The 25,854-nt window shown below is 40.1% G+C and overlaps 1 protein-coding gene across 1 annotated transcript in view; it reads left to right on the top strand.

Annotated features, from left to right (window-relative positions):
- The first annotated feature begins 208 nt into the window (after positions 1-208).
- The window catches only part of COX10 (cytochrome c oxidase assembly factor heme A:farnesyltransferase COX10), a 111,127-nt gene continuing 85,481 nt past the window's right edge, over positions 209-25,854 (top strand). The window contains exons 1-4 of the mRNA XM_085078042.1: positions 209-360; positions 1,474-1,598; positions 3,919-4,243; positions 12,279-12,403. Coding sequence (XP_084934168.1) covers positions 318-360; positions 1,474-1,598; positions 3,919-4,243; positions 12,279-12,403 — 618 coding nt within the window. The 5' untranslated portion in view covers positions 209-317. The remainder of the gene's footprint in view (positions 361-1,473; positions 1,599-3,918; positions 4,244-12,278; positions 12,404-25,854) is intronic.

The following is a 25,854-nucleotide window of genomic DNA, read 5'->3' as shown; positions in this document are numbered from 1 at the left end:
GTCGTGTATTTTGTACCGGTAGAGAGGTGAAAAACATGCCTTTTGACACTCTACCAGGTCGCTTATATATTAGACTGGGGAATTTCAAACTTCGGTATTTAAAACTGTCCCCAGCTCGGGGCACGGCCACCCCTTACAGCAGGGTAACCCTAGCAGAGCTCGGAAGAAGTCTGACCACGGTCACCCCTCACGCCGGAAAGCTCCGCAATGGCCGCCCCTCCCCCACGCTAGCGCCGACCCGGAACACGTTTAGAGGTCGCGTCAGGAAGATGGCGGCGCCCGGGTGGTGAGGGGAGAGCGGTGTAGCAGCCGCGGCCATGAGTGCCGCCCGCCGCTGCCGCCCGTCCCGGGCGCTCGCAGGTACCGCGGAGCCGGGGGCGAGAGGGCCGCTGTGTGGGTAGGGCTGGGGTGGCCCGGGGCTGTTCCGCGGAGTGATTTCCCGGAGCCTGCACGGCCATGTGTGTGTATGTTCCCGTGTTTTCGGCATCCCCACTGCGCTGGGTGTCCTCTACGTGTGTTTGACTTTGGTGCTGTCCTAGGGCAGCTGCTTCTTCTCAGTGCCACTTTGACAGGATAATTCTGTCGATAGTGTGTATAGTAGTGGGACATTACTGTTCTACGGTAATGCAGCACCAAGCAGTGTTTGGACAAATCTCTCAGGGATACACAGGGTGGGATTGTTGGGGTGTCCTGTGAAGGGCCAGGAGTTGGACTCGATGATCCTTGTGGGTCCATTCCAGCTCAGGATATTCTGTGAAAATGTGTCTGACGAAGCTCAGGAATTTGGAAGAAACACTCAAAATTATTAGAACATGTCTACAGTTCAGTTTTGGGCCCCTCGGGATAAGAAGGATAAGGAGGGGTTGGAATATGTCCAGGGAAGGGAATGGAGCTCGGGAAAGGTCTGGAGCACCAGAAGCAGCCGAGGGAGCTGGGAAAGGAGCTCAGCCTGGAGCAAAGGAGGCTCAGGGGGAACCTTCTGGCTCTGCAAAACTCCTGAGAGCAGGGACAATCGGGGAAGTCAGGTTCTGTTCCCAGGGAATAGGGACAGAAGGAGACAGAACCGCCACAAGCTTTGCCTGGGGAGTTTTAGATTGGATATTAGGGAAAATTTCTTCACTGAAGGGGTGGTCAGGCACTGGCACAAGCTGCCTAGGTGGTGATGGAATCACCATCTCTGGCAATGTTTAAAAAAAATTTGGATGTGGTACTTAGGGACATGGTTGAATGGTGGACACAGCAGTGCTGGGTTAATATTCAGACTTGATATTAGAGGTGTTTTGCATCATTAATGATTCCATCTTTCACCTGGAGCAGCAAACATTTTCCCTCACCTGACCCTGGTTCCCATTTATTGGGGTGTCCTGTGTCACAGCTGACAACAGACACTGTAGTCTTAATTAGAAGCAAACTCAGTGGCAGAGAAAAAACTGGAATTTAATGTTATCTTTTTTCTTGTTTTACTTTAAACAGGATTATTTGTTTGGCGTCTGAGGAGCACTGGCATACGGCAGATACCATGCCGGTTTGTGCACCTTTGCCATATAGCCAATGACAGATTGATTACATTTCAGTACTTTAACTTTCTCAAACGAATGGTAAGTGTCAAGGAGTGTATTTACCCTGTGTTTCCTGTTCATCCCATGGGATAAGACAAAATGGAGATTACTTCATAAAAATAATATTTTTCTTATCAGCCAAACTTGGGCAATTCTAAGTGTGTCAATTTTTCACTGAATCAGGGTTAAAGCACTTGGTATCCTAAACATCTGAGGAAACCTGTTGTAGCAAGGACAGTGCCTTGTGCTGCAGAGTCTCCTCTTTTTGACAGGAGGCTTCTGTGCCCTTGAAACAAGGCACTCATCTCCTGTTGAGAAACATGACATAAAATTGTTTTAAAATCGTTATTTATAAAAATGCTGATAAGAAAATCACATCTTGACTAGCAGTCATACAAGTGGTGGATGGAACTCACTTTTGGAGGTAGTGTGTTCTGAGTTAATCAGTTTATCGGAGTCAAAATACCTGAGCTCGTTAAGTTAATGGGTTACATTTACAGTGTCCTGTTAGTTTTAGGTATTAAAAGAGATGTGACTATAATTCAAACCCTTGAAATTGCATCTTCTTTCACCACTTGTATCACATGTAAAGGGAGGATAGTAATTTTTTTTAATTATGCTGCTGATTTGGTCTATATTCACATCACTCATTCAGAGTTGCAGATCACTCTCATTGTAATTATTACTTTGTATTTGAAATCAGGATTGGTTGAAAGTTCTGTCTTTTTATGCCTCTGGTGCTTAAAATATATAGGATATTCTGGGTAAGAAAATATGAAAGAGAATCTAAATGCTCTTTTTCTTATTCTGTGTTAATTCTGAGAGCTCTAAAAGAGCAAACAGCTGTCTCCTAATTTGTTTTTCAATATATGTTCCTTTGAAATTTGCCATCCAGTTAATTGATATAAAGTTTGGCATAAATAGTAATGGACTGTTATGATCCAATTATTAAGGTTCTTTGGAGATACCTCTGCCCAAATTAAGGTGCAAACGAGTCCTTATGCCAGTCAATAGTATGGGTTTTATTTGATAGTAAATATGAGAGAGAGAGAGAAGAGAGAAAAGGGGAAGTAGGAAAAGAGGTGGGGGGGGGACAGAAAGAGAGGGACAGAGACAGAATAAAGAAAACATCACCATCCGTGGATGCCAGTGATGTTGTGTTGATCCTCTCCAGCTGGTCTTGGTGGTGATGGTCCCCCTGAAAGCACAGAATCCCATGGGTTAATATACACTCAGGCCAGGTGGCAATGTCCAGGCATGTTCCCCACAGGGGAGGGGCGGTCTCTTGCAGCAGGCTCTGCTTGCATCACCTGCAGTCCTGTGGTGCAAGGCCTAGCAATTTGGGGGGTCTTTGATGGATTGTGACTCCCCCTCAGCTGCCTCTCATGTGAAAGTCCTGTGGATGTGGCCTGTGGGGCTGGGGGTTCCACAGCTGGGCAGTTTGTGTAACGGAGGATGGGTATGTATTGCCTTGGCAGGAGGGGGAAGTCTGTGCAAACCTGGCTTTTGTGAGCTGTGCTCTCCCCCCACCCCAAACTCAGCCAGGGATGGTTCTCAGTGCAGCTGGTGGCTTTGGCCTTTGTGGATGCATAACCTTTCCCTCAGCCTTAGATGACTGAACAATAGGTTTCCCTCTATCTAGTCCTAGTATTTTGACTTCCGGTCCAAAGTCTTAGTCAGGTATCTTCAGGAAGGCTTCTTTGATTGTAGCTTCTTTATACAATTTTTGTTATAATGAGCAAAATTTTATATCAATGAGACATAAACTATTTCAGTCTCTGGCATAGACTAATGTGGGAGATTATTTTATATCATAGCTGGGAGATTATATTATTTGGCATATTTTCAGTTTTTAAATTTCTTAAAGATGCACAAATTTAGTATTTATATTTGGAAACTGAAATTTTATGGGCATTTATATATTTCTCTGTTTAAAGGTGAATTTTATTTGGTCAAAGGTTGGACTCAGTGGTCTTGGAGGTTGTTCCAACCTTCATGATTCTGTGAATTAATTAGTTGTAAGTCAAGTTCTATTACCTGGTGGTTTTGAATATGAACAAAGAGTTTGCTGTTGGAGCTAAGGGGGAGGAAGTAAATTTATTCAGAAGCAATTCTGCAAGCTTAAGTAAACATTATTGATTCAGTTGTGAGTTGTAAAGTTGCTTTTTTAGTATCTAGGCCAACTTCAGAAGCCTTTCTGTATGTGAAATAAGTGTTTGAAATTCAGACTAACTCAGTTGTGTCATAGAAGTAATTTTCCTAACAAGAATAAAGTAGCAATAATATTGGTGGTGTTAATAAAGGGAAATGGACAGAAATATCTTTAACTGTTTGTTTTAACATTTCTCATTTTATTTAGTATGTAACACAGTACAACAAAGACCTCAGCCAACAAGCCAAACCCAAGTCTGATTCAATTGTGTCTCCTTTTCACGAGCTTCAGCAATTGGATCAGGAAAAAAATATTGTGCCCAAAATTAGCCCAGTTTCATCTGCTTGTCAGTCGTGGTCTGAGACATCAAGCACAAATGAGTTGAGAGAAATGAAATCAGCTGCAGAAACTGAAGACTCAGTCACACCAGTGGGAGCAGAATCTAAAGAAGACAGACAATGGAAAGAAATGAAACTACAGCTGGATGATTTGCCAGGAATTTTGGCACGCTTGTCCAAAATCAAGCTAACAGGTACTACTGGCCATTTTTTCTCACTTCTTTGCATTCTGCTTGATGGCAGATCTCTTTAGGATCTTACTGGTACAGTTTAGGTTTGTGTGTGATATTTCCCACTTCACTGATGCTAAGATGGATCAATTCCATCAAGAATGGGCTAGGAAAATTGTTTTGTGGAAGCATATAATAATCTTCCCATTAAATTTGCTTAAAAACAATGAGAGGAGCTTGAATCCTGGTGTGTGCTAGTTTTTGGGAAAGCAAGCATTAGTACACAAACTGCAGTGAAACTGGATAAGGAAGTGAATTTACCAATAATTTGTTAAGTATTTTAAGTTGTCTTGGTTAAATTTACCAGTGTTCTGTCTTATTCACATACCTTTCACTGCAGTACTGCTGGTTGTGAAATTAGCACTAGAAGTCCCAACATAAGATAATACAAATAGTTTCCTATATTAGAAAGGAAAATGTTTGAGTCTGACCAATTTAGTTTTATAAAAGAAGATATAATTTAATTTTCAGTCAGTGATAGTGTTGTCTCTTCAAGCCAGTAATTTGTTAAACAATTGCCTTGCAGGCTTAACTACATTTTGTCTTGTTCTGGTAGTAATACTTAACAACTGTAAGTTACTCCTTTGCCAATAGGAACAACTATAAATTACTCCTTTGCCAATAGGTAGTGTCAATAGAAGTAGAAATACTTCTATTTCTAAGAAAGCTCTAATGATCTGACCAAATCCTTATATCTTGTCTATATAGTCCAAGAACAGAAATGTAATTTCCTAAGTTCCTGCCTGGATGCTTTCCAGTGGGTGAAATGAACTCCTGATAACAAGACTGTTCCTTGCCTTAAAAATTTGTTATAGTGAATATCCTAAATTCAGTTTATTTTTAAAAACTCTTTTGTCTTGCAATATGTAAGTTTTCATTGCTTTTTTTTCTGTGGAAAAATCGTGCTGGCCACATAGAAAGTATCATGGTCATTTACACTTTCCTCTCAGTGTTGATGATACATCTCATGTTTTGGATTTGGCACAACTGATCTTGCTTGTACGTCCAAATTGTCTTCCTCATTGTTTTTAGAAAGCATGAGGGCATTTTTTTTTGGTGCTGGTGAAGAGTTTGATGAGATGAAAACATGTATTTTGATACTTTACTAAGTCACTTTAACATGTTAGCCTTGGAAATTACAAATTCAGGTTATATAAAGCTCTCACTAGCACATTCAGCAATATGCAGGATTATTTGCAGCAGCTCTGTGGTACATGCAGCCTTGAATTATGCCTCATCTTTCTTCCTGCATTACACAGGTCTTGCCTTTTTCTCTCCCATGCTGTTCAGTTTTAGTAATACTTTGTTTCTGTTGGGCTCACCATGGGTAACTTGGAAGTGCTGTATGAGCAATTAGCTCCTCTGGCATATTTTCAATAAGGTGATTTTATTCAAGTGTCTCTTATGTGAAATTGAATGCTGTGCTAGCTGTTGAAGTAGAGCTAAATTAAAAAATCTCACTAAATCCAGAAATGAAAACTTAAAATGCCATGATTTCCCTACCATGACGAGGGAAAGAGAAAATTGACTATTGTTTTAAGCACTTGAAATGTTTTTTTTTAATATTTGCTGATAGGTAAGCTCAGTGCTCCTACCACATCTTGGTGTTACTGGTGCTCCTTGAAATGGGAGTTTCAACAACTGCAGCAAGATGCAAGAGTGTAATTTTCAAGAGAAAGCAATTTCATGTGATACTTTTTTGTGTGGCCTCGGAGTTGCTGCAAAACGCTTCAGCAGTTCCTGGTAGGCTCTTTTAACTAGGCAAGCACCTCTCTGGGCTTAAAATAGGGTGTAAAAGGCAGGTTAAGGAATTTCATTCACTTCAGGACTGTTGTTTAGTATGAAAGTGCCTTTTGAGATGTAAGCTTAACTGCGAATTTCTGAACAGCTGTACAATTTTTAATCCAGTTTGCAAGCCTGTTGGGGAATTTAGCATCTCTGGTTGTGATTTTAGCATATCTCTGTCTCTGTTGTGCCTGGAAGAGTTCTTGATCCAAGGTGGGTGTGGTAAACTTTACCTATTGAGCAGGTATAGAGAGATACAGAAAAAGACTTAACCTCTTTTTTTGTTGTGATCTTTGTGTGTTTGGTGTGCAGATTTTTTGGAAGTGGAAAGTGTAAAAGAGTAAGTTGGGTGAAGAGGATTTGGTAAGGAGGGGAGTTCTGTTGTTGGTTTTTAGTGGTCATGGGATAGTGTAGGAGATGAGGAGGAATAATACTGGGTGTAATGTGTGAAGCAAGGGAAATTTTTTCCAACTCGTGCAATCATTTAGACAAGTTTTATATTCTGTAAAGAGTATGGTGGTGTAGTTCTTTGATTTTATTTTTTTAAAAGAAGAATAAATTCTCTGATGTCAGTTTTTAACTTGCAAATATCATACAGCTCAGTTTCTTTCGTCCGTGAAGTTCTGATAGATCTCATATCCCATGTGTTTTTTTTGGCAGACTCTTTATTTATACATTTTAGAGTATGAAATAACAAAAAAACAAACTCTGCATTATACTAAACTTATGCTCTGTTCTTTTCCTGCTGCTGATGGAAAGAGATTTTTTCTTTGTAGTATGAACTGTACTTCACCTTGGAAAGGAAATGAGTTTTGCTATTTCCATACCCTCCTGCTTCATGTAAACTGCAGCTTTTGTGACTCTACCATTAGAAGCTCTGCCTTAAAAACAGGAATAGATTTTTGTTTATATTCTTTTGCCATAGAAAACAATTAGGGAACTTTTAATGACATATTGCTTGATCTACCTTTCTGAGGTCAGTTTCCATCCATTCCTGTCTCTGTGGTATTTTATGTTGGCTGCTCTCTGAACAGCTGTATCTTACCATCCAGGCACTTGGAAAGCTAATGCATCTGTCTGATAGGTTTTCAGAATTATAAATGCATTGTTTTCAACTTGATCCTGAAGTTTACTTGTAACTGAAAATAGGAGAGAGACAATGCGAGAAGGTGTGGGAATAGGGGGAAATTCTGGTGATTTATAATGCACACACACTAAGAATTTCAGGTTGTCTTGTCTTCTTAAATTTAACTTCAAATTTAGATTTGAGTGATGTTTTCTCCAAGGATTAGAGGTGAAAACTCAGATCAGCTGTATGCAAAAACACAGGAAAGTCAAAGTTCAGTTTTTAGTTTGGGCAAACTGATGAAAGCAGGATGTGAAAAATGCTGAGTATTCCCTTAGATATCTCTCTAGGGGTTGTGAACATTTCCTCATTGTTGCTCCTGTAGCATGTTGGTCTTTCTGTGAGGACACCCAGCTAAAATGGAACATCCCTGGAAGTGTTCAAGGCCAGGTTGGATGGGGCTTGGAGCAACCTGGTCTAGTGGAAGGTGTCCCTGCCCATGTCAGGGGCTTGGAAGTAGATGCTCTTCAAGGTCCCTTCCAACCCAAACCACTCAGTGATTCTGTTATTCTGTGATGTACAGTGCCATGTGTCTTTAAGAAAAAACTGAACTTGGCACTCAGTGCTCTGGTCTGATTGACAAGGTGGTGATCAGTCAAAGGTTGGACTTGATGATCTTGGAAGTCTTTTTCAACCTAATTGAATCTGTGATTACATAGTGCCTGTCTGAGAAGTGGATCAACATGGGTGAACAAATATGATAATTTCTGAGCATCTTCAGTTTTGAAGAATAAACCAGAACTTTTTTTTCATATATCTTGTTATAGGAAAGTAATCCTGTCTTGTGTATGAGGAAACAGCTGAAATTTATTGGATGTATTGATCCTGTACGGATTTGTGTCTGTGCAGCAGTGATCCTCTAGCACAAATGTGCTGAACTGGAAATCAGAAGCCTGAGATATTTGGTACTGATTTAAGATGTGATTGTGAGCATCCTGCTTCATCTCTTGTCTATTGTGCATTGGTGACATGAAGATGTTGAAGATCCAGATTTGCATAACTCTTGAGCATTACCAGACTGCAACAATGACTAAATAAGGGGCCTGTGTTGTGTTTGTATGCTAAAAGTCTGGCAATGGCTGCTCTAGTAAAAAAATGTATTTGCTTTAGTGGAGTTCCAGTATGTTCACACTTGATTCTGGAATAATGGCATTTTTTCTTTAAATGGTAACTGCAATATTGACAAAGATTTATTGGTAGATATTGTTCTGATTAATACTAGTCTACATTTATTCTGAGTTCTAAATATGTTTCATACACTTGTCTAAGTAGTTCTTTTCTGATTATTAAACCAGTAACTATAATCCCATCAAAGAAACAAAAGCTGAATAGTGGTAGCTTTCTGGCAATTTGTTTTCCATGCTACAAGCAAAACTGATCAGATAAAAATAAGCCATTATTACAGTTCATTTTTTGCAAATAATTTTAGAAGAGGTTATCTGCTTTGATTGTAATACTCTGATTGTAATACTGCACTTACATTTTCCATGGTTTGATGCAAAGACTCTTCAAATCGTTGTCCCAAATTTGCGTTTGCTTCAGGAGCCTGGCTGTTATTAGTGTGCAGGTTATAATCTGTATCAAAAGTTTGATGTGTCCAAACAAACCTGAGTTTACAAAGGACACGGTGGTCAGGTGTGTAGCACTAATACTGCTGCTACAGTTGGCTTCCCAGAAACCAAAGTGCAAAAACGATATAAAGAATATTTCTTCAGCTTTTGGAAAACTACTTTCCTTTAAAGACTATATAAACACTTGCAGTAAAGCAGTGAAATTGTTTCTTAAAATAATGTGGAAATGCATTTGCTTTTGTCCTTCCTTATGTACTGATATATCACCAGTACAGGAGTAGAACGGAATTCTAGAGCAGGATTGATTTGCTTTGGGTTTCTGTGCTTTTATTTTTTCTTGGCTACTTTTTAATAGTAGGTAAACAAAATATGACATACTGATTCACATGCTGCAAATACAAAGGATTTATAAAGGCAGATCATGTTGTTATGAAGTGGAAAAGGAATGTAAAGAACACACTAGACTTTTTGACTGTATTTTTATGCTAGAAATATTATAATTCACTCTTTGTCACCAATCCATTAGCATTTTCTTTTTCATCTGTATTGAAATGGGAGACAAATGTCCTCTTAATTTTTGTTAAAGCTGAAATGTTGAAAAGACTGAAAATAAGGCTTAGGCTGAGATCATAAGTTTAAATCTTGACTTCTTTTTGAAGAACATGTATAACACCAGCTCTCATCAACAAGTCTTAAAAGGATCAATTCCATCTATTATGCAGTAAGGTGAAGTTAATTTGGCCCCTAAAGCACTAAACTAACAGGGATTAAAAAACAAACAGAGTCAATGACCTCATTCCCTTGATGTAATCTCAAATATACTTTTCCTGTGTGAGGGAAGTTGAAGAGTAAATTATTGCTTCCACAGTTAAAGAAAATAAACTTCTCAATCCAAAGGGAACATTTTCCTATTTACCACTAATGTGTTGTACTGGAATATCTGGGTGATGAGGGAAGCAGGGTATGCAAACCCTCCCAAACAAGAAAAAATACCTGCTTTAATGGGATATGGGAGAGGATGTACTGCAGCTTTTTTAAATGAGATCATGATAAGTCATGCTGAAATGACTGGCTAAAATTAATCTGGAGAAATCAATGGGGCCTTTAATTAGTGCTGTAGCTGTATAGTGTTAGAAATTCTTTGGGGGCAAGGTAGTGGTAATGTTACACTGACTGTTTGCCAATCCACACCACCTTTCTTCTTCAGTAAATGAGTTGGTGTTTTCCCTTAATCAATTGGTGTAAAGTGCTCTCTAAGATAAGTTTTAATTAAATTCTTGTCAAGAAGTGAATGTGTGATTTATTATGCAAAAAAAATGAATGTACACTCTTGGAATGAATCATTCTTGGAAATGCAAACACCACTGCTCACTGTCATTTTCAGTGCATTTTTTGACTCTCTGTCCAGGGTTAATGATAAGATTCTTTTTTTTCTGAGAGCGAAGGGCTTCGACACTTTTTCTCTTATTCACAATAGAACTTCTTAGATGGAAGTGAAGAAAAAATTATTTATTTAACAAAACTACGCAGAGTGCTCTACAAGGCACAGAGGAAGGGGAAAAAAATAAGGTGAAAGGCAGTTATTTAACTTGATTAAAAAGTTCGTTTCTCAGACGCAGTCTCTCTCCTCCTCGCCCCCCACCCGGGGCCGGGTGGAGCTCTTTGGAGAGCTCTGCTGTCCTCTGGCCCTCCTGGGTCTCCGGGTGGCAAAGTAGATTGAAGAGAAGGGGTCTAAACGAGGAAAAAGAAGAAAAATGGAAAAAACGGGAATAGAGCTCACTCTGACCCCCGTCCAGCACGCAGTTTCTGCTGGGTGACGAATTTTTTCCCGGAGCAAGGCTTGGAGAAAATGTTTTCAAAATAACTCGCGTTTCTCTCTGTGGCTGGGTGCAGTTAAAGAGACAGGATCACACATTTTTATACAGTTTTTTTTTCTTGGGCATATAAGCCAACGATAGGGAATAAAGGATTATTATATCATCAATCTAAGACACTCTCTCAGTTGTACCAATGCATTTCATGTTTTCTTGTGCATTTCTAAGGAGGATCCAAGAGTTTGGAAACTAAGATGGTGTTGTATTTGTACAATAAATAAGATCCAGTCTTTCAGAATGATCAGTACCTTCATTTGTCTGGGGAGGCAGCAGAATCTGTGGTTGTTTCAGCACTGCTCAGAAGGGTAAAGCTCTGACATAGATCCACGGTATTGTAGAAGTAGCCTGTGAATCTGTAACAAGGCTAAATAATTAATGCTTATTATATTATGCATGTTATTATAATAATATTCAGCCATCAGTGGATTTTAATACTTAGAGAACTCTAAATTTTGATGAGCAGCAAGTTTTCTCCACTGTGTTTTTAGGATTAAATCCTAAGGTTCTTATGCAGGCACAGTTCTTGAAATGCACACTTTGCATGTGCATCCTTGCTGGCAGGTCTCTGCCATGCCACCTAGTTATTTGTCTCAAGTAATGCTGCTTAATAGGTAATCCAGGTATTTTCAGTCAGAAAAGATTATTTATTTGTCATTTAACTTCAGACAAAAAGGAGACTTCATAGGAATTGGGAAGATAAGAACATTTTGATGCTTTGATTTACACTAGCTGAGGTCTGGAACATGTAACTACATGCAGAATATAATTTAAATACTTTTCGTTTAGTAACAATGAGTTTCAGATTGTAAGGTTCAAGAGCAAGATATTCTGTAAGTGTGCTGACGTTTATAGTATAAGAAATTTGTTGTGTCATACTATTTCTTGCCAAAGGTGAGGTTTGTGAGACCTATTATTTGGCTAATTACAGTATTAGGATTGGAACTTGGGTAATTTTTATTTTAAGGATGTGATTTGCAGTACTGTACTAAAGTTTTGGATGACAAAACTGAAATGGATTTTTATGAATCCACCCAATTTTTGAGGCCATTAAGTATTGTTGGGTCTCTGTGATGATGTGATTGTACTTTCAGCCCAAAGTGGGCATGTCAAATGGGAGCAGTGGGAACAGAGCCTGTGCAGTGGAATTACTGCAGCTGCATGCCCCAAGTATCTTTTTGACTCTGCACTGCCTAAATTCCTGCTATAATTTGATCTAAAACATATATGTCAGTGTGGGATTTTTCTTTCTGTTTTTCTTCTGCATTAGACTTTGCAGTGATGTGTGAGTTACTAGGACAAACATTTATCCTGTGCATATTGTGTGTGGCAGTTTGGTCCTGTAGCAAATCCGTAAAATAGGGAATACAGAGACACATGTTGTATCCTTATGTCTTCTGCTAATGTGCTGCTGCTTTCAATTTTCTTGTTTCATCCCTGTCAGTTTTCCTTCTCATTTTTGATTTCTTTATGTGGAGTGTTTGTATTAATTGTAACCACTTCCTGGAGCTACTTTGAACCATAAAAGTAACAAAAACTTAAGCTGCACAATAGTTTTTTCAGGGTTTGAAAGGTTTAACTCTAGTGTTATGTACAGTGATGGTTTCTTGTTGATGCTTTGAACTGTGCTCTCACTTGTGTTGCAGCTCTGGTCGTCAGCACTGCGTCTGCTGGCTTTGCCATGGCCCCGGTCCCTTTTGAGCTCACCTGTTTCCTTCTCACCTCCCTTGGAACTGGCCTGGCATCCTGTGCTGCCAACTCCATCAATCAGGTCAGTCCATCTCTTCATCTGTACAGCAAACTGGTGTCATCCTGGCTTCTGAAATGCTGCCAGGAGTGTGACTGGGTGGCTGGGAGTGGTGTGCCTTCAGCTGCTGTGTGAGCTCTGAGCTGCTAAAACTGACACTGCAAAAGCAATATATGCCTGAGAATTCAAGTCGAGTTGCTAGGCACAGTGTGTTTATATGGAATGGAGTTGATGAGTTTTTAGGCCTCCCAATAATAATGTTTATCTTTGTAATACCCAAGCCTGGGTCCCTGGAAATGACATAGGAAGACCTGGGTAAATGGAGTATAAGAATAGCTAGCGGGCTTCCAACCTTATGGGTTAGGTTCTTCGATTGTGTTACTGTATGACTTTGTTGGATCTGTCTTAAGAGTGGCTCAGAGCCACTCTAAACATCTGTAGTGGGATTTCCATGGGGTTTTGTCCAGGCTGGAACCACGGTATCTCCTGCACATCTGCAGAGCGTACTGACAACCTCCATTGTGTGGAGTTTGTTCTATGCTGGAGATGTTCCAGGTGCCTGATCTTGAGCTTCCCTGCATGTGTCAATATGCCTGTGGAGCTTGAAGCTGATCTTGGCACTCCTAAACTCAGCTGTGAGGCACAGTGACTCTTGGGCTCTCCCTACATCCCAAAGTAAAGCCTAACTAGTGAACAAGTAATAACACTTGTGGTTCTGAATGGAGTTGCAAAGTGGCCATGGTCACGTTCACTTGTAAATGTGGCCTGGAAAAGAAGGAGCAATGGTTTCAGCCATCACTTGTGAATCTTGGGACCCCACTAGTGGAGATTTCCTGTGATCCACACCCTGGAATCACCTTGGTTGAGTTGGGCTCTTTGATGTTTACACCTTGTAACACCTCAGCTGTAAACAAACACGTGATGTCATTTTTGGGATTGCACCCATCAGGATGCATTTTGCTCAGTCTGAATTAAGTCCTGTTTACTGTTTTTACTGTTTGTTTTCAGTGAACTTAAAAGTGGGGCAGGCAGCTAACTCTGTTTTCTCTACAAAATGGGAAGGATGCTGCATGATTTTTAATTGCTTGGAAGTGTTAGGTAGCCTGCCTAACTTGGAAACATGTAGATAGCCTTAAAAATAATTTTAAGTAAGTCACACAGTTTTCTGAAGATTCATTTAGTTACTATGTATATATTTTTCACACAAAGGCTGGGTAGAAAAGCTGTCATAACTAAGGTGAAGTTTTGTTGGGTTTTGATACAATTTTACAGGTATCCTTTTTTCCTCCCTTTTTTCCTTTACTATCTTTTTAATATTAAAAACTAAATTTCTGGGTTATCCTTTGTAATATTTACTGTTACACGTACTTTCACTTTTGATGTTGATATTACTGGACCAAGACAATTAATTCTTGCCTGTTTAGAGACTCCTGTGCGACTGGTCTTGAGATTTTGCTAGACCTTCCGAGAGGTGACATTCACACACAAATAACTGGTTTTATTTGTCTTCAGCTTCCATATAGTACCCATTGTATTTTGTCCCAAAAGTAGCCACTTTTTAAACTCTTGGAAGCCATTTTTTTAACTCCTAAATTGCTTAGGAGTACAGGAAGTCTATGCTGTAATTTGGGATAGGAGAAAGGGGAATTAGGAGGAGTGCAGTAACTGTGCTGGGGCTTTTAATTCACTCTTTATGCACTGTAGGTTACTCCAGCCTCAGAGAGTGTCAAACTGCCTTTCATAATTTCAGCTGAACACTTTAAATTTTCACACTTGCTCGAGCCACTTGTCTATGTAGAGAGACCTTGAAGGCAAACTGCTCCTACTAAAGAAAATAAAGGAGCAGAGTTGGTAATGAAACAAAAGCGAAGACCCATGGTCTGTGATCAGTTGTTTATCAGTAGATCCTTTCAGTCATTGAATGTCCTTTTCCCAGTGTTGCTGTGTCTGAATTGGCTGGGAATTTAATTTTCCATACATACTTTAAGCTTGGGTATTTGTCTCAACCTTTGGGAAGGAGTACATTTGACTTGGAACTTCTTTTATTGCTACTTTGCTCTGTCCATTGCTCCCCATATGCATCCACTTCTGTGGCAGCTCATGACTCATGTTTCCCCTGTTGCTCCTTGTTATCCCTTAAGGACCTTATTATATGATAACTGTCTTTCCGCTTCCCATATTGCTATAAATCTGTACATCTTTAAGGGCAGCTCATCTTTCCCACTCCTCGTTTCCCTGATAAATCTGTGTGCACGATTTATAGTTCCCCCATATGTCATGGGAAGGTGAAGTGTGGATTGTGTAAGATTCTTCTCTGTGATTTAGGACAGGATGTGAGGAGTCTGGTCCTGTGAAAATGTAATGAAGATTCTGTAAAAAAACATGTAACTGGTCAGGTTCTGAGGTTTGAGGGTTTTTTTCCCTTTTTTACTTCTCTCAACCACTCGATTTTAGCAATCTAGTAGGAGCTAACATGGTTTAACCCTCAGTGAATTAAGGTGAATTAACTATTTAAATTGACCTAAGTACCTGGGAGGGAGCTAGGCCTGTGCTAAGTAATGCACAAGACACCAAAACCTTGTGTTTCTTTACAAGGCTTGTTTGAAACAAACTTCTAATTATCACTTTCTCCTTGTTTCCAGGTGGTTGTATGTCATACTTTAAACTTATTTTTTCCTGGCTGCAAGAGCCAGAAAGACACAAAAATGTGCCTAAGTGGAGATTCTTTCCCCACTTTCACTGTTTTTGACAAGAAAGCAATAAAAAAACCTGATGGGAGTTGACAACTTTGTATTCTTTCATTATAGAAGTACCGTCTGGATATTTTTCCAGGTGTGTGTTTACAAAAAAGTTTCACAATCCACGAATTCTAGATTCTAGCAGTGCCTTCCAAGGCAAGTAGAAAGAATGTGTTTTGATGATTGTTCTGTCAAATTGGATAATGAATTTTAAGGACTTACTTTGTGACTTACTATTTTGTGACTTGAAAGTGAAAAAGTTGTATTGGAAAATATAGACAAAAAGTAAAAAAAAGGAAACATGGTGCCTGAAATGCAGCAAGATCATCCTAGAAACATTTGTTTAGAAAATGTCAAGAAAAGTATCTTGGAATAATTTATGTAAGACAGTAGTTGTAGAGAAACAGACTCAGGCTGGTGGAAAATGTTATGAATTCTGGGGATCTGGATAAATATCATAGGGTTTTCCTGTGGAGTGTGTCTGTGCTCTATGAGAGAGGAAACTCCGGCAGGAAGGTGCCAGAGAACTGATAATTTTTTATTTCTCTTGTCCTCCACCAGCGGTTCTGGCTCTGCCTCACTCCTTCTTATCACAATACTTCAGAGTAATACCTCACACCTAATCCAGCACTGCAGTGGCTCCCAGAGCCAGTGCTTCCTGGTTCTCTTCCACATCACCCAACACCACGTTATGTCCTCCGGCCCATTGGAATTGTACTACAACATGTCACCACTTCTCAGTCCCACCTGCTAAAACTGCTTTACTCTTTTTTTTTTTCTTTTTCCTTTCTAACAACATTCTTTCTTTTTTCCATCATTGAAGTAACTTAAAATTATTTCAGACAGGTGTTCTTTATTGGTATTCCCTCTTTTGAAAATAGCCATTATTTTACAGTGTGTTTTAATTAAAAAAAAAATCACTTAATGCATTTACCAAGGACTAGATTGACATGCATTGTGTCTGTAACATTACTAAGCTAGCCAAAACATCCAAAAAATCTCATTATAAGAGATCAGTCTTTCTAGTTGCAGTTATGGTAAGGAAATAAAAATATGTTCTGGGATTTCATCTTGTAAACACTGCCTGTTAATCTTGAATCACACAAATAAATGCTCCTAGCATATCATTTTGGTACTGTCTGCTTTCCTGACTCTTTCAGTGTATAGGTATGGATACATGAAAAGGTATTCCACCTTTGTGTTGTTCCTTACAAGTCACAAAAAATTAAATAAACCCTTGGTTTTCTGATTAGTGAAGACTAATTTTATAACTTCTTTTATCCCATACTCCAGGCTATCATAGAAATGGAGGGGGAGAAAATGGTATTTATTTAGTTAGTTGGTAATATTTTGCTTTTTCATAGCTCTGGTTTTTGATGGTTTTTGGAAGCTCACTCAAGTTTCTTCAGTGGAGGCTTACATTTATATTGGAGAGAAAACATGTCATTTTTGAGACTTCTGAGATAGTCACCTCTGATTTATGGAGAAGGAGATAAAACATGGAGAGATGTTTACAGCACAATACATGGCATTAAAATATTAAAGGAATCACATGCATGTTTTACATGTCAAGTACATTCTTCTGTAACTGCAGCATGGTTAAAAAGTGGGAGAGAACTATACAGATGAAAGCAGGATGTTTAAAATGGTTTGAATTTAGTAACTGAGAGATAAAATGATGTGCCTGGGTTTTACTGATGGTAGCTTGAAAAGGAAATACACTGGGATGAATGTCTTAGCTGAAGTTAGAGAGCTGAAAATGAGGAATACAGTAAATATGTTAACCAGCATGAGAGAACAAATATAAGTTAACATTGCTGTCCCTTCAGGGTCTGATCTGATGGCTTTGTTTTGCTCTTAATGTCTCATCCTCTCTTGACAGCAGTTACTCCTTCAGTATTATTCCTCTCAGAATTATTCCTGGGAATAATTCAGTTATTCCCAGACAGTAAGGAGTGGGATGGATGAGTTAGTGTTAAAATAATGGAGTGAAATTCGGGGTGTGAGTTCAGTTACCAGCCCATGGAACCCGTATGTGATCTTTGGTGTAAAACAAACTATGGTGGTCATTTGGATGCTGCAGCAGGCTGAATAAAGTCAAAATAGAGCAGCCTCTCCTCCAGTTGTCAGTCCACTTACTGGATTATCCTCATTCAAAAAAATACCTTCCTTATATCTGGTCTAAATCTATTGTCTTCTGAGTTTTGAAATGGTCACCCCTTGTCTGTCACAACAGGCCTTGCTAAAAAACTCTTTCCTCATCTTACAGGTCTTCTTTAAGTATTGAAAGGCTGCAATGAGCTCTTTTCAGAGCATTCTTTTCCCAGGTGAGCACCAGCAGCTTTCCCAGCCTGTCTCCAGAGCAGAGGTACTCCAGCCATCAGAGCACCTCCATGGCCTCCTCTGGACTCACTCCAGCAGCAGCTCCTGTGCTGGGACCCCAGAGCTGGAGACATGGAGACAGCTTGGCAGGTGGGGTGGTCTCACCTGAGCAGAGCAGAGGGGCAGAATCCCCACTGCTTGACCTGCTGCCAAAAAAAAAAAAAAAAAAATTAAGAACTCCGTTACTCTGTTACAAGGATAAGAAAAAAGGTCACCACCCCAAGGGTTAGGGTAATACATGTAGTGATAGATATCTGGTTTGTTGAAGAAGTAGAAAAGAAAAATAGCAGGATCCTGCTAGTCCCTCTGTCCACTTTCTCTTTAACCCCAGTAAAGAAATTCAACACAAAAGAGAACAGCAAAAGTTCTGTTCCCCAAAACCGACTGTGTTTCTGGTGTTATCGCCATGCCTAAACTTTTCCTACAGAGTAGGTGTTCTATTGAATGTCCATGGAGTGGTAACTTTTTATTCTGATGCTAATGTTATTAATATGCTCTGCTCCAAGTTGTAGGAGCTGACCTCTGTCAGATCATGCAGCCCACCTCCACTCAGTACAGGAGGTTTTTGCCGAGTAAACTCCTCTTGCCCACTTAAGAAGTCTCTGAAATTTTTTTTCCTCCTTTCCCTCGCAGATAACTGCACTGTCATGTTGGAATGAGAGAGCTCATTTTAAATGCCGACAAGATTTGCTCCATACAATGTATGTAAAAGTGATGTAGTTGAATAATTGAAGTGATTTGGAAAGAGTCTAAAATGACTTTCCAAGGTTTTGGCTTTCCAGATCAATATAATTCATGTCTAGCTGATAGCACTTTTCCCCTCCTGCCTCTGGAATGATCCTGCTGGTGGGTGTTTACCCTTTTCCTGGAAATGGTGAGTGGCAGTCAGCTCAGTCAGGCTGCACTCCCACACTTCCAGTTGCTCATTTGAGATTCACACCTGATGCATCTCTGTCTCTTCTGAAGTCCCTTTGTTTTGACTGAACCGACCACCTGCAGGAGCCGCCTGGCCTTTTATCTGCCCCACCACCCCCCAGGGATCAAACAACTGGCAGGAGGGGTTATTAAAACCTGGTGTCGAACTCCGCAGTGCAGGACTGTCAGTGGCATAGGCAACCTGGGATGTAATTTACAGTGGATAATAAATATAAGAGAACTGCAACACTGGAAGTCTATCTTGTGCTCTAAAGTGTGCTGATATATGCTGCTTTGATATTTTAACTGCTAGGCAGCCTTCATTAGTGGTCTTTGAAGATCATAATTTACGGCTCCAACAGATGATTCATAATTGCAAGAGTTGGATCAAGTTAGCGTGGTGGAATCATTGGTATCGAGTAGGACTGGCTCAGCTTGTGAGGATGTAGTTCATGAGCAGTGAAAATGATGAGCACTAATGAAAACCAGCCGATATTGGAAGGACTGATAAATTTTGAATGCAGAGGTTATCTTTGCAAAGCATTTGACCTACAACTGAAGCTTGATAAAGGGTTTTGGAAAAATAGTATAAATTAATGCATATAATTTTGAAAGAAATTCTCTTTGCTTGCATGCATATTGTGTGAGTATGGTAGGCAAAGAGTCTTAAAGTGGATGGATTCACATAACTCTAAGTTACTTAGACCCTAGTCACCTGTGTGATGTTCAGCAAAGACAATAAAAATAAGTGTAATGACACCTTTGTTTGACTACTTTCCTGTCCTCTGTGGCTCTAACTATTAGTATAAAGCTTAAGATTCTAGGGGAGTTTAAATCAAATTGTTTTGATTTGATTCTTACTCTTATGTTACATCTCATATATCTTAAAATCCAACAAAGACATAAACAGTGGATAAAAAATTGTATTTAATGTTGTGCCCTCTTATGGATCATCCAGCTTCCTGATTTGATAAGGACATTTTTTTCTGTGGATGCACAAAGTAATTATGTGCTATTGTTAACAGGGCAGTTGGTATTGGGTACTTGCTTTCTCTCCCTGGTTGCATTTGTTGCTGAGCAGCTGATATTCTAAATGAGTATCAGCAAGGTAGTAGGGTGGTAAAGGTGAGTTTTTGGAGATGTCAGTGTGGGGACTGCAGCCCCTTTCGTGCTGCGGGGGCAGAGCAAGGGAAACAGCCCCATGGTCCTTTGTTTTCTTGCCAGCTGAAACTGTCCTTTCTGAAATTGTCCAAGCTGTACAGGTGTTGGTGATAGACATGGGCTGAGATTGAAGACAGATTCCTGTTATTCTGAAATACCAGTGTGATGGACAGGAGCTTTCGGGTGGCAGCTACAGAAGCCCCTTAACTTCTGTGCATACAGAGATCCTCGAGAGGATGCATTTGATGCAAAAGGAAGTTTTGTCCCTTTAGCACCCCACTCACAGGTTCTGTGGAAATACTGGGTAAAAGCAAGGTAGCGGGTAAGAAATAAATAATTTACCAAGTGATTAATTATCAGGAATACTTCAGTGGAGTGGGGCTGCTTTTAGATCCAATGCCAGATTTCCCCTGGAAACCCTGACCACAGGCAGAACAAAGGAATTTCACAGGGCTGAAATGATGGAATGTGAAGAGAGGACTAGACAAAAAGGAAAACCTAGTACTTAATAAGATTTATCTGGCCTTTTGATCCGTAAAGGTCTTGCCTTTCTAAGCTTAGGAAAGTGAAAATAACTGTACTTTTTTGTCAGTTTTTAAACACATGTTTTGATATATAGCTCAGAATTCCTTTAGCAGTGCAAGTGTTAAATTCTAGCCTTATTAGATGTCTTGGTTTGAAAGACAGGTGTCTGCCAAGAGAGGTTGAACCCTCCCTTAGATCAGAGAATGTGATTTTTTCCCCTCCCTCCGAATTATTTAATTTTGTAAATCAAGGGCTTTCAGGCAAAGGTATGGGAAAAAAGGAATATCAGTTCTTTACTAGTATCTATAAACAAACAATAACAATAATAGCAACCACAACTAGAACCAGGAAACCAATAGCAGATAACTTGTGAGCTGCTGAGCCTTCTCCCGTGTGGTGTAATCACGGTTGCAAGCAGCAGGGGCGCTGTTGAGCTCCCGGCCGGGCAGGGCAGGTGCGATGACTCCCGAGCGACTGCAGGTGGCGCTGTGGCGCAGGGTCAGGTCAGCGTCTGGCAGGTGCAGTGGCGGACAGGCTGAGAAACACGCAGGGCAGCGAAAGCAGCTCGGAGCAGCGAGAAAGCAGGGCAGCAGGGGCGGGCACCGGCTCTCTCTCCCCGGCCAGCGAGGCAGCGAGGATTTCTGCAGTCACAGCAGACGCCGCGGTCTCGTGCGGCAGAGGGCGGGGACAGGCAGCAGAGGCCGCGGGGCTCTCCCGGCAGCAGCCGTGAGGGAACGCAGCCCGGGGGGAAAACGTGCCCTTCCCCGTGGGGAGAAAGGTTGAATCAAAGCTCACCCAGCCAGGAGAAGAGAAAAAACAGGGCACAGTTGGATTCGCTTTGATCCCAGGCGAAGAGCAGAAAAAGAGCAGCCTCTCCTCTCAGCGTCCGAACCACGAGTGAGAGTTCCCAGGGCCGGCTCTTCCCTTACCGTGCCCTCCCAAGCACACCTTTTGTCTTTTACAAAAGACTTGATGGCTCTAAAACACCCAACTATTTGTTGCTTAGTAACAGGAATGGGAAGAAATTCCAAAGGTACTCAACCCCCGACATCATATAAGTAGTGAAATGTCATTTTCTTTCTGTAATTTAAATGGTGCCATATTCAACCTGTTTATTGCCTTGAATTAGACTCCTGGCAGTTTCAGAAACACCGGACCTTGTGTACTGAGCTGTATGAAAAATAGCAAGAATGTGGCAACATATGACTCAGAAGGGTTAAGGAAAATTATTTCCTGGTTCCCTGAAACAGCTTCCCGATACCATTTCTTTAGGGAATAGCTCTTTGAAACACAAATCTAGAGCATTCTTGCAATCCCTTTCCTTTTGAGTTATGTTAGGGTTCTCTTCAAATTTCCGTTGTTAAAAAATACCACGTAAATGCCATGTGTTCAGATTCTACTTTGTCATCTTAGTATTGGAAAGGATTTGTGTGCAGTAAAATGAAGTAAGTCATCTTGCTTTAGTTTTCCATGACTGTTGTCGCTGTTAAGATAAAGTTTCATTCTGCTTTGACTTTTTTCCAAACTCTGGTTGTCAATTGCCTGTGAAGAGTAGATATAGCTAGGAATGAGCTGATTGTGCTTTTGTGGCAAGCCTTGGCTGGAGCAAGCATTTGAATGTTCTTGTTTGTATGGGCTGCAAGAAGTTCAGTTACCTGGTGTGGCTTTTTAATTATTTCTTCCAAAGCTGCAAGGTTTTGCAGGAAAGTCTGGTGCAATGTTGGCTGTTCTGACCTGATCTGCCACAGCTTGGGACAGGCTGGTATCCCAAGGGAATCATCCCCGTAGCTTATAATAGAGAGAAGGCGGAAGAGGTAGCTCTAGGTTGTAAGGAAAGGGACTGGGGGGGTCTTGGCATACGTTTTCCTGGGAAAGAATGAAAGAGCAAATGGTATGAATATTCCCCACTGAAGGCGGAAAGGATCTTTTGTGCAGTTGCTGGGACTGCTGGAACTATGAGGTTAAAGAAATTGCATTCTTGTTATTCTTGTTTTCTAAGGATCTTTCATGTGAGGAAACTCAGAATGACCATTTCAGTTTTCTGTAGAGGTCTCATGAATATGTGGGTAAATGTCTCTGTAGCCCATGCAGTAATCATAGATTCACAGAATATCCTGAGTTGGAAGGGACCCATCAGGATCACTGAGTCCTATACAGGACATCCCAACAATCGCATCCTGTGCATCAGAGCTTTGTCACAATGCTCCTTGAGCTCTGGCAGCCTTGAGGCTGTGACTATTCCCTGGGGAGCCTGTTCAGTGCCTGACCACCCTCTGGAAGAAAAACTTTTTTCCTAATATCCAACCTAAATCTCCTCTAACTCAGAAAGTGTGATGACACTGTAGTACAAAGTACTTTATTATTTCAATTCTTCTTTCTTTTGTCACATGGATCCTTTTTATCTTTATATAGAATTTCACTGTCCTTTTAGTTTGGCACGGATATCATAGCAACATAATTCTTTTGATTTTTCTTTCAAACTCCATAAATAGTTGGTTGGAAAAACCCTTCTAGGGTTGTCAGGGTGGCAGGTAATGGAGAGCGTGACAAGGTGCTCTCCGACAGAAGGGATACACCAATGGGCGGATTTGGTTCCAGTTTGGAAAACTCCTGGTCATATGCAATACCAGTTGTCTGCTCCTGTGCCTGTGCTCGTTTAAACATTTTTGAAAGCACTCTAACAGGTCTTTGAAGTAAAGTCTGTGGGTCACAGCAGATACAGGTAACAGAGGAGCCTTCCCTTCATGTCTGTGGTGGTAGCACTGAATTTTCTTATTTAATATTTGTATTGCAGTAGTGTCTTGAGGGTCTGGTGGTTTTCCAGCATAAGAGGGTAATGATGTGTGTCCTGCAGAGTTTGCAGTCTGGGAAGTTATAGAGTGTGAAAGTATGTGGGTTTGTGTCTAAAAACCAAAACATTTCTGTGAGTCGCACACTTCAATTTTTCAGGGAACATAGAGAGAAGATTGAAAACTGAATTGATTAGTCTGTAAAAATCAAAGAAGGCAGTTATTGTTGTGAGAGATGTAGTCTTGAATGGAAACAAGCTGCATTAAGCATGTAAAAACTCAAGGACCCATCCATCTTCTTTCTGGACATGACTTAAATGAACCTTGGAAGTGCTGCGGGAAGCATTAAGATTTGTCAAAGCTTTTGAGTGTTGGTATAGCTACTGACTAGTGCAGCTGAGAGCTGACTGAAAATCAACACATGTCACATCCCACAAAAAACAAGAAACTCATTGAGAGTTGATTTAAGCTTATTAATATTCTTACTCATAGAATGTTTTTTAATTTTCCCCATATTCCTGCTCACGGATTGGGTTGGATGTTGCTCTAGGCGGTAGCAAGGTATGTTGATTCTGAGGTTCGTGCCTATACTGTGCGAGGGCTTTCCAATATGTGATCACCAAATTTATGGTAAGAGGAGCACACATGGCATGTGCAACATCCAACTCTTAGAGCATTTATCAGTTGTCCTAAAAAGATCTCTTTACCTACAATTGCTAACAGTTGGATTTTTTGTTTTAAAATTCATCATTCATGACACATTTCTTTGGAAAGTGTAGAATGTGTATGTGTATATATATATATATATATATATATATATACACATACATATATGTTGCTCCACAATTTCTTGGATTGTGGTGGAAACGGCTATCCAAATTGTACCAAAAAATTCAGCAGTATCCCCAGTGGGATTATAACACCAGTATGAATAGAAAGTTGTGAAAATCTTTTTAGAAAATTTTTATTTGTAGTGTTGAATAGCCATTTGCCAGTAAGTGACTTTTTAAGAGGATTCTAGCCATAAGCTGTTTAATTAACAAGTAAACCACAGCTCTGGGCAGTAATCCATTTCTTCTTTTATGACATCTGTATGGAAATTGAAGGAGGAGGTTTGTTTTCAATACCAAAATCATTAGGTACATAATCCAGATTAAAAAGCACAGGGCATGTTGGAAGTATCATTAAACTAGGACAAGAAATAAAATGGGACACGTGGATGGAAATGTTAGAGTTACAGCAGCTTAATAATACGAGCTTTGACTTTAAACCAGGCATCTGTAAATCTCAGAGGTTTGGTATTCTCAGGTCACTAAAGGCTAACTCTACCTGGATCTGTATAGATTATGTAAATTTTTGAAGTAAATCAGACTTCTAGAAGATGAAAATCTGTTGCTGTAATTCTCCTTTGAAGACTTCTTACTTATTACAGTTGAGATTTATGTTGGTGCTCCCAACAAAGACATGACAATCTGTTGTAACTTCAGAGAGTGCCATGAAGCTGCTGGCATTTGAGAGCAGGCTGAATAGTTCAGCTTCAAACTAATTTTTATGTTCTGAAATTAGATACTTTTTAAAATAATAACCTTTTACAAGCTGCTTAAAGACTCCAAGTGCCTTCTGTTTACTAAAGGGCATTAAGAAAAAAGTACTATCTTTGAAGGACATCTGTTACAAACGTGTTTATCTGAAATGGCCTTAGGCACCAAGGGAGTGGATTTGGGAATAGAAAATAAAGTTGCAATGAAGGGAGGTCTTTGCTGTGTTTCCCCTGCTGGTTGTGCTAGTTACAGCTTGATTCCCAAAGTCTTTTTACCATCATTCATGGCCTCTTCCTGGCAGCATGAGTGTGTGGCAGAGGCAGCCCTGCTTCACACGGGCTCCTTCTGCTCAGCTGAGTTTTCCTCACTGAGGAAAGTTCCCGTTGGTGTGAGCATAAAGTAGCAGAACGATGTCTGGAAGGGACAAATGGAGAATATCATCTGGCAGAGTTCCAGCTGTAATGGGGAGATGTTGAACTGTGATCTGTGTGTTGAGTTCACATTCTTCATCCCTGAATAGAGTCTTCAGGGCAAGGACCACTCCTGGTGGAAATCATTCATACCTCCCCTGTAAAATCACAGTCGACTTCAACTCCCTCCTGATCTTGATGTTTCTGAAGTTTCTTTGGAAGTGGGGCCAAGAGGTGATGGAGAGGCTTATGAGCAGTGCAAGTTCTGTAGGGAGAATTCAAGAATTTTATTAGAATTACTGCTACAGTCAGAGAACATGGATAACCTATAAAGCACAAACTTTCTTCAAGTTGTCATGCAGATGTGATTCCATAGCTCTGGTCATAACTAGGATTGACTTGGAGTAGAGTTGAGTTTTGTGCCAGGATTATGTAAGAAAAAATCACTGGTGTAACTAAAATGCCATAATTAGAGTAGCATTAAATAGGTGATGTGAAGAAAGAGGCTTCACATTGAAAAATTTTAAAATATTTATTAAAGGAAAAAAAAAAACCACAATAGGGGATTCCCACAACACAAAGCAACAGTGCCTTGATTGACATCTGGAGGGATCTTACTAGGAAAGTTCCTGGTGGCCCTCATCGGCCATCTTGCCCCTATATTTCCTATTATATTTAACAAACATTATTTGACAGGAACCCTTACCTGTAACAACCAAAACAATTACAGTAATAATAACACTGGAAGGAACGGCAATAGTCAGAACTCAGTGAAACCTTATTACATGTAACCAGAACAACAATAATCTGAACCTTGTAATACACCTCTTAACTCACTGAACATTATCATAATAATTAACTAGTCAACTTATTGACATCGTCAAATTTAATATACGAAAGTCAACCCTTTTCTGTTTATAACGAGTAACAATAAGGTAGAGTGTGATGAAAGTCCGTAAAAGCATAACTGGCTGGGAGAAGATGTTTACGAGATGGTTATTTAGTGTCTCTTGA

The sequence above is a fragment of the Lichenostomus cassidix genome, chromosome 18 (genome assembly GCF_008360975.1).
Source record: "Lichenostomus cassidix isolate B80296 chromosome 18, HeHo_3.0, whole genome shotgun sequence".
NCBI lineage: Eukaryota > Metazoa > Chordata > Aves > Passeriformes > Meliphagidae > Lichenostomus > Lichenostomus cassidix.
This window is presented reverse-complemented; position numbering and strand designations above follow the sequence as displayed.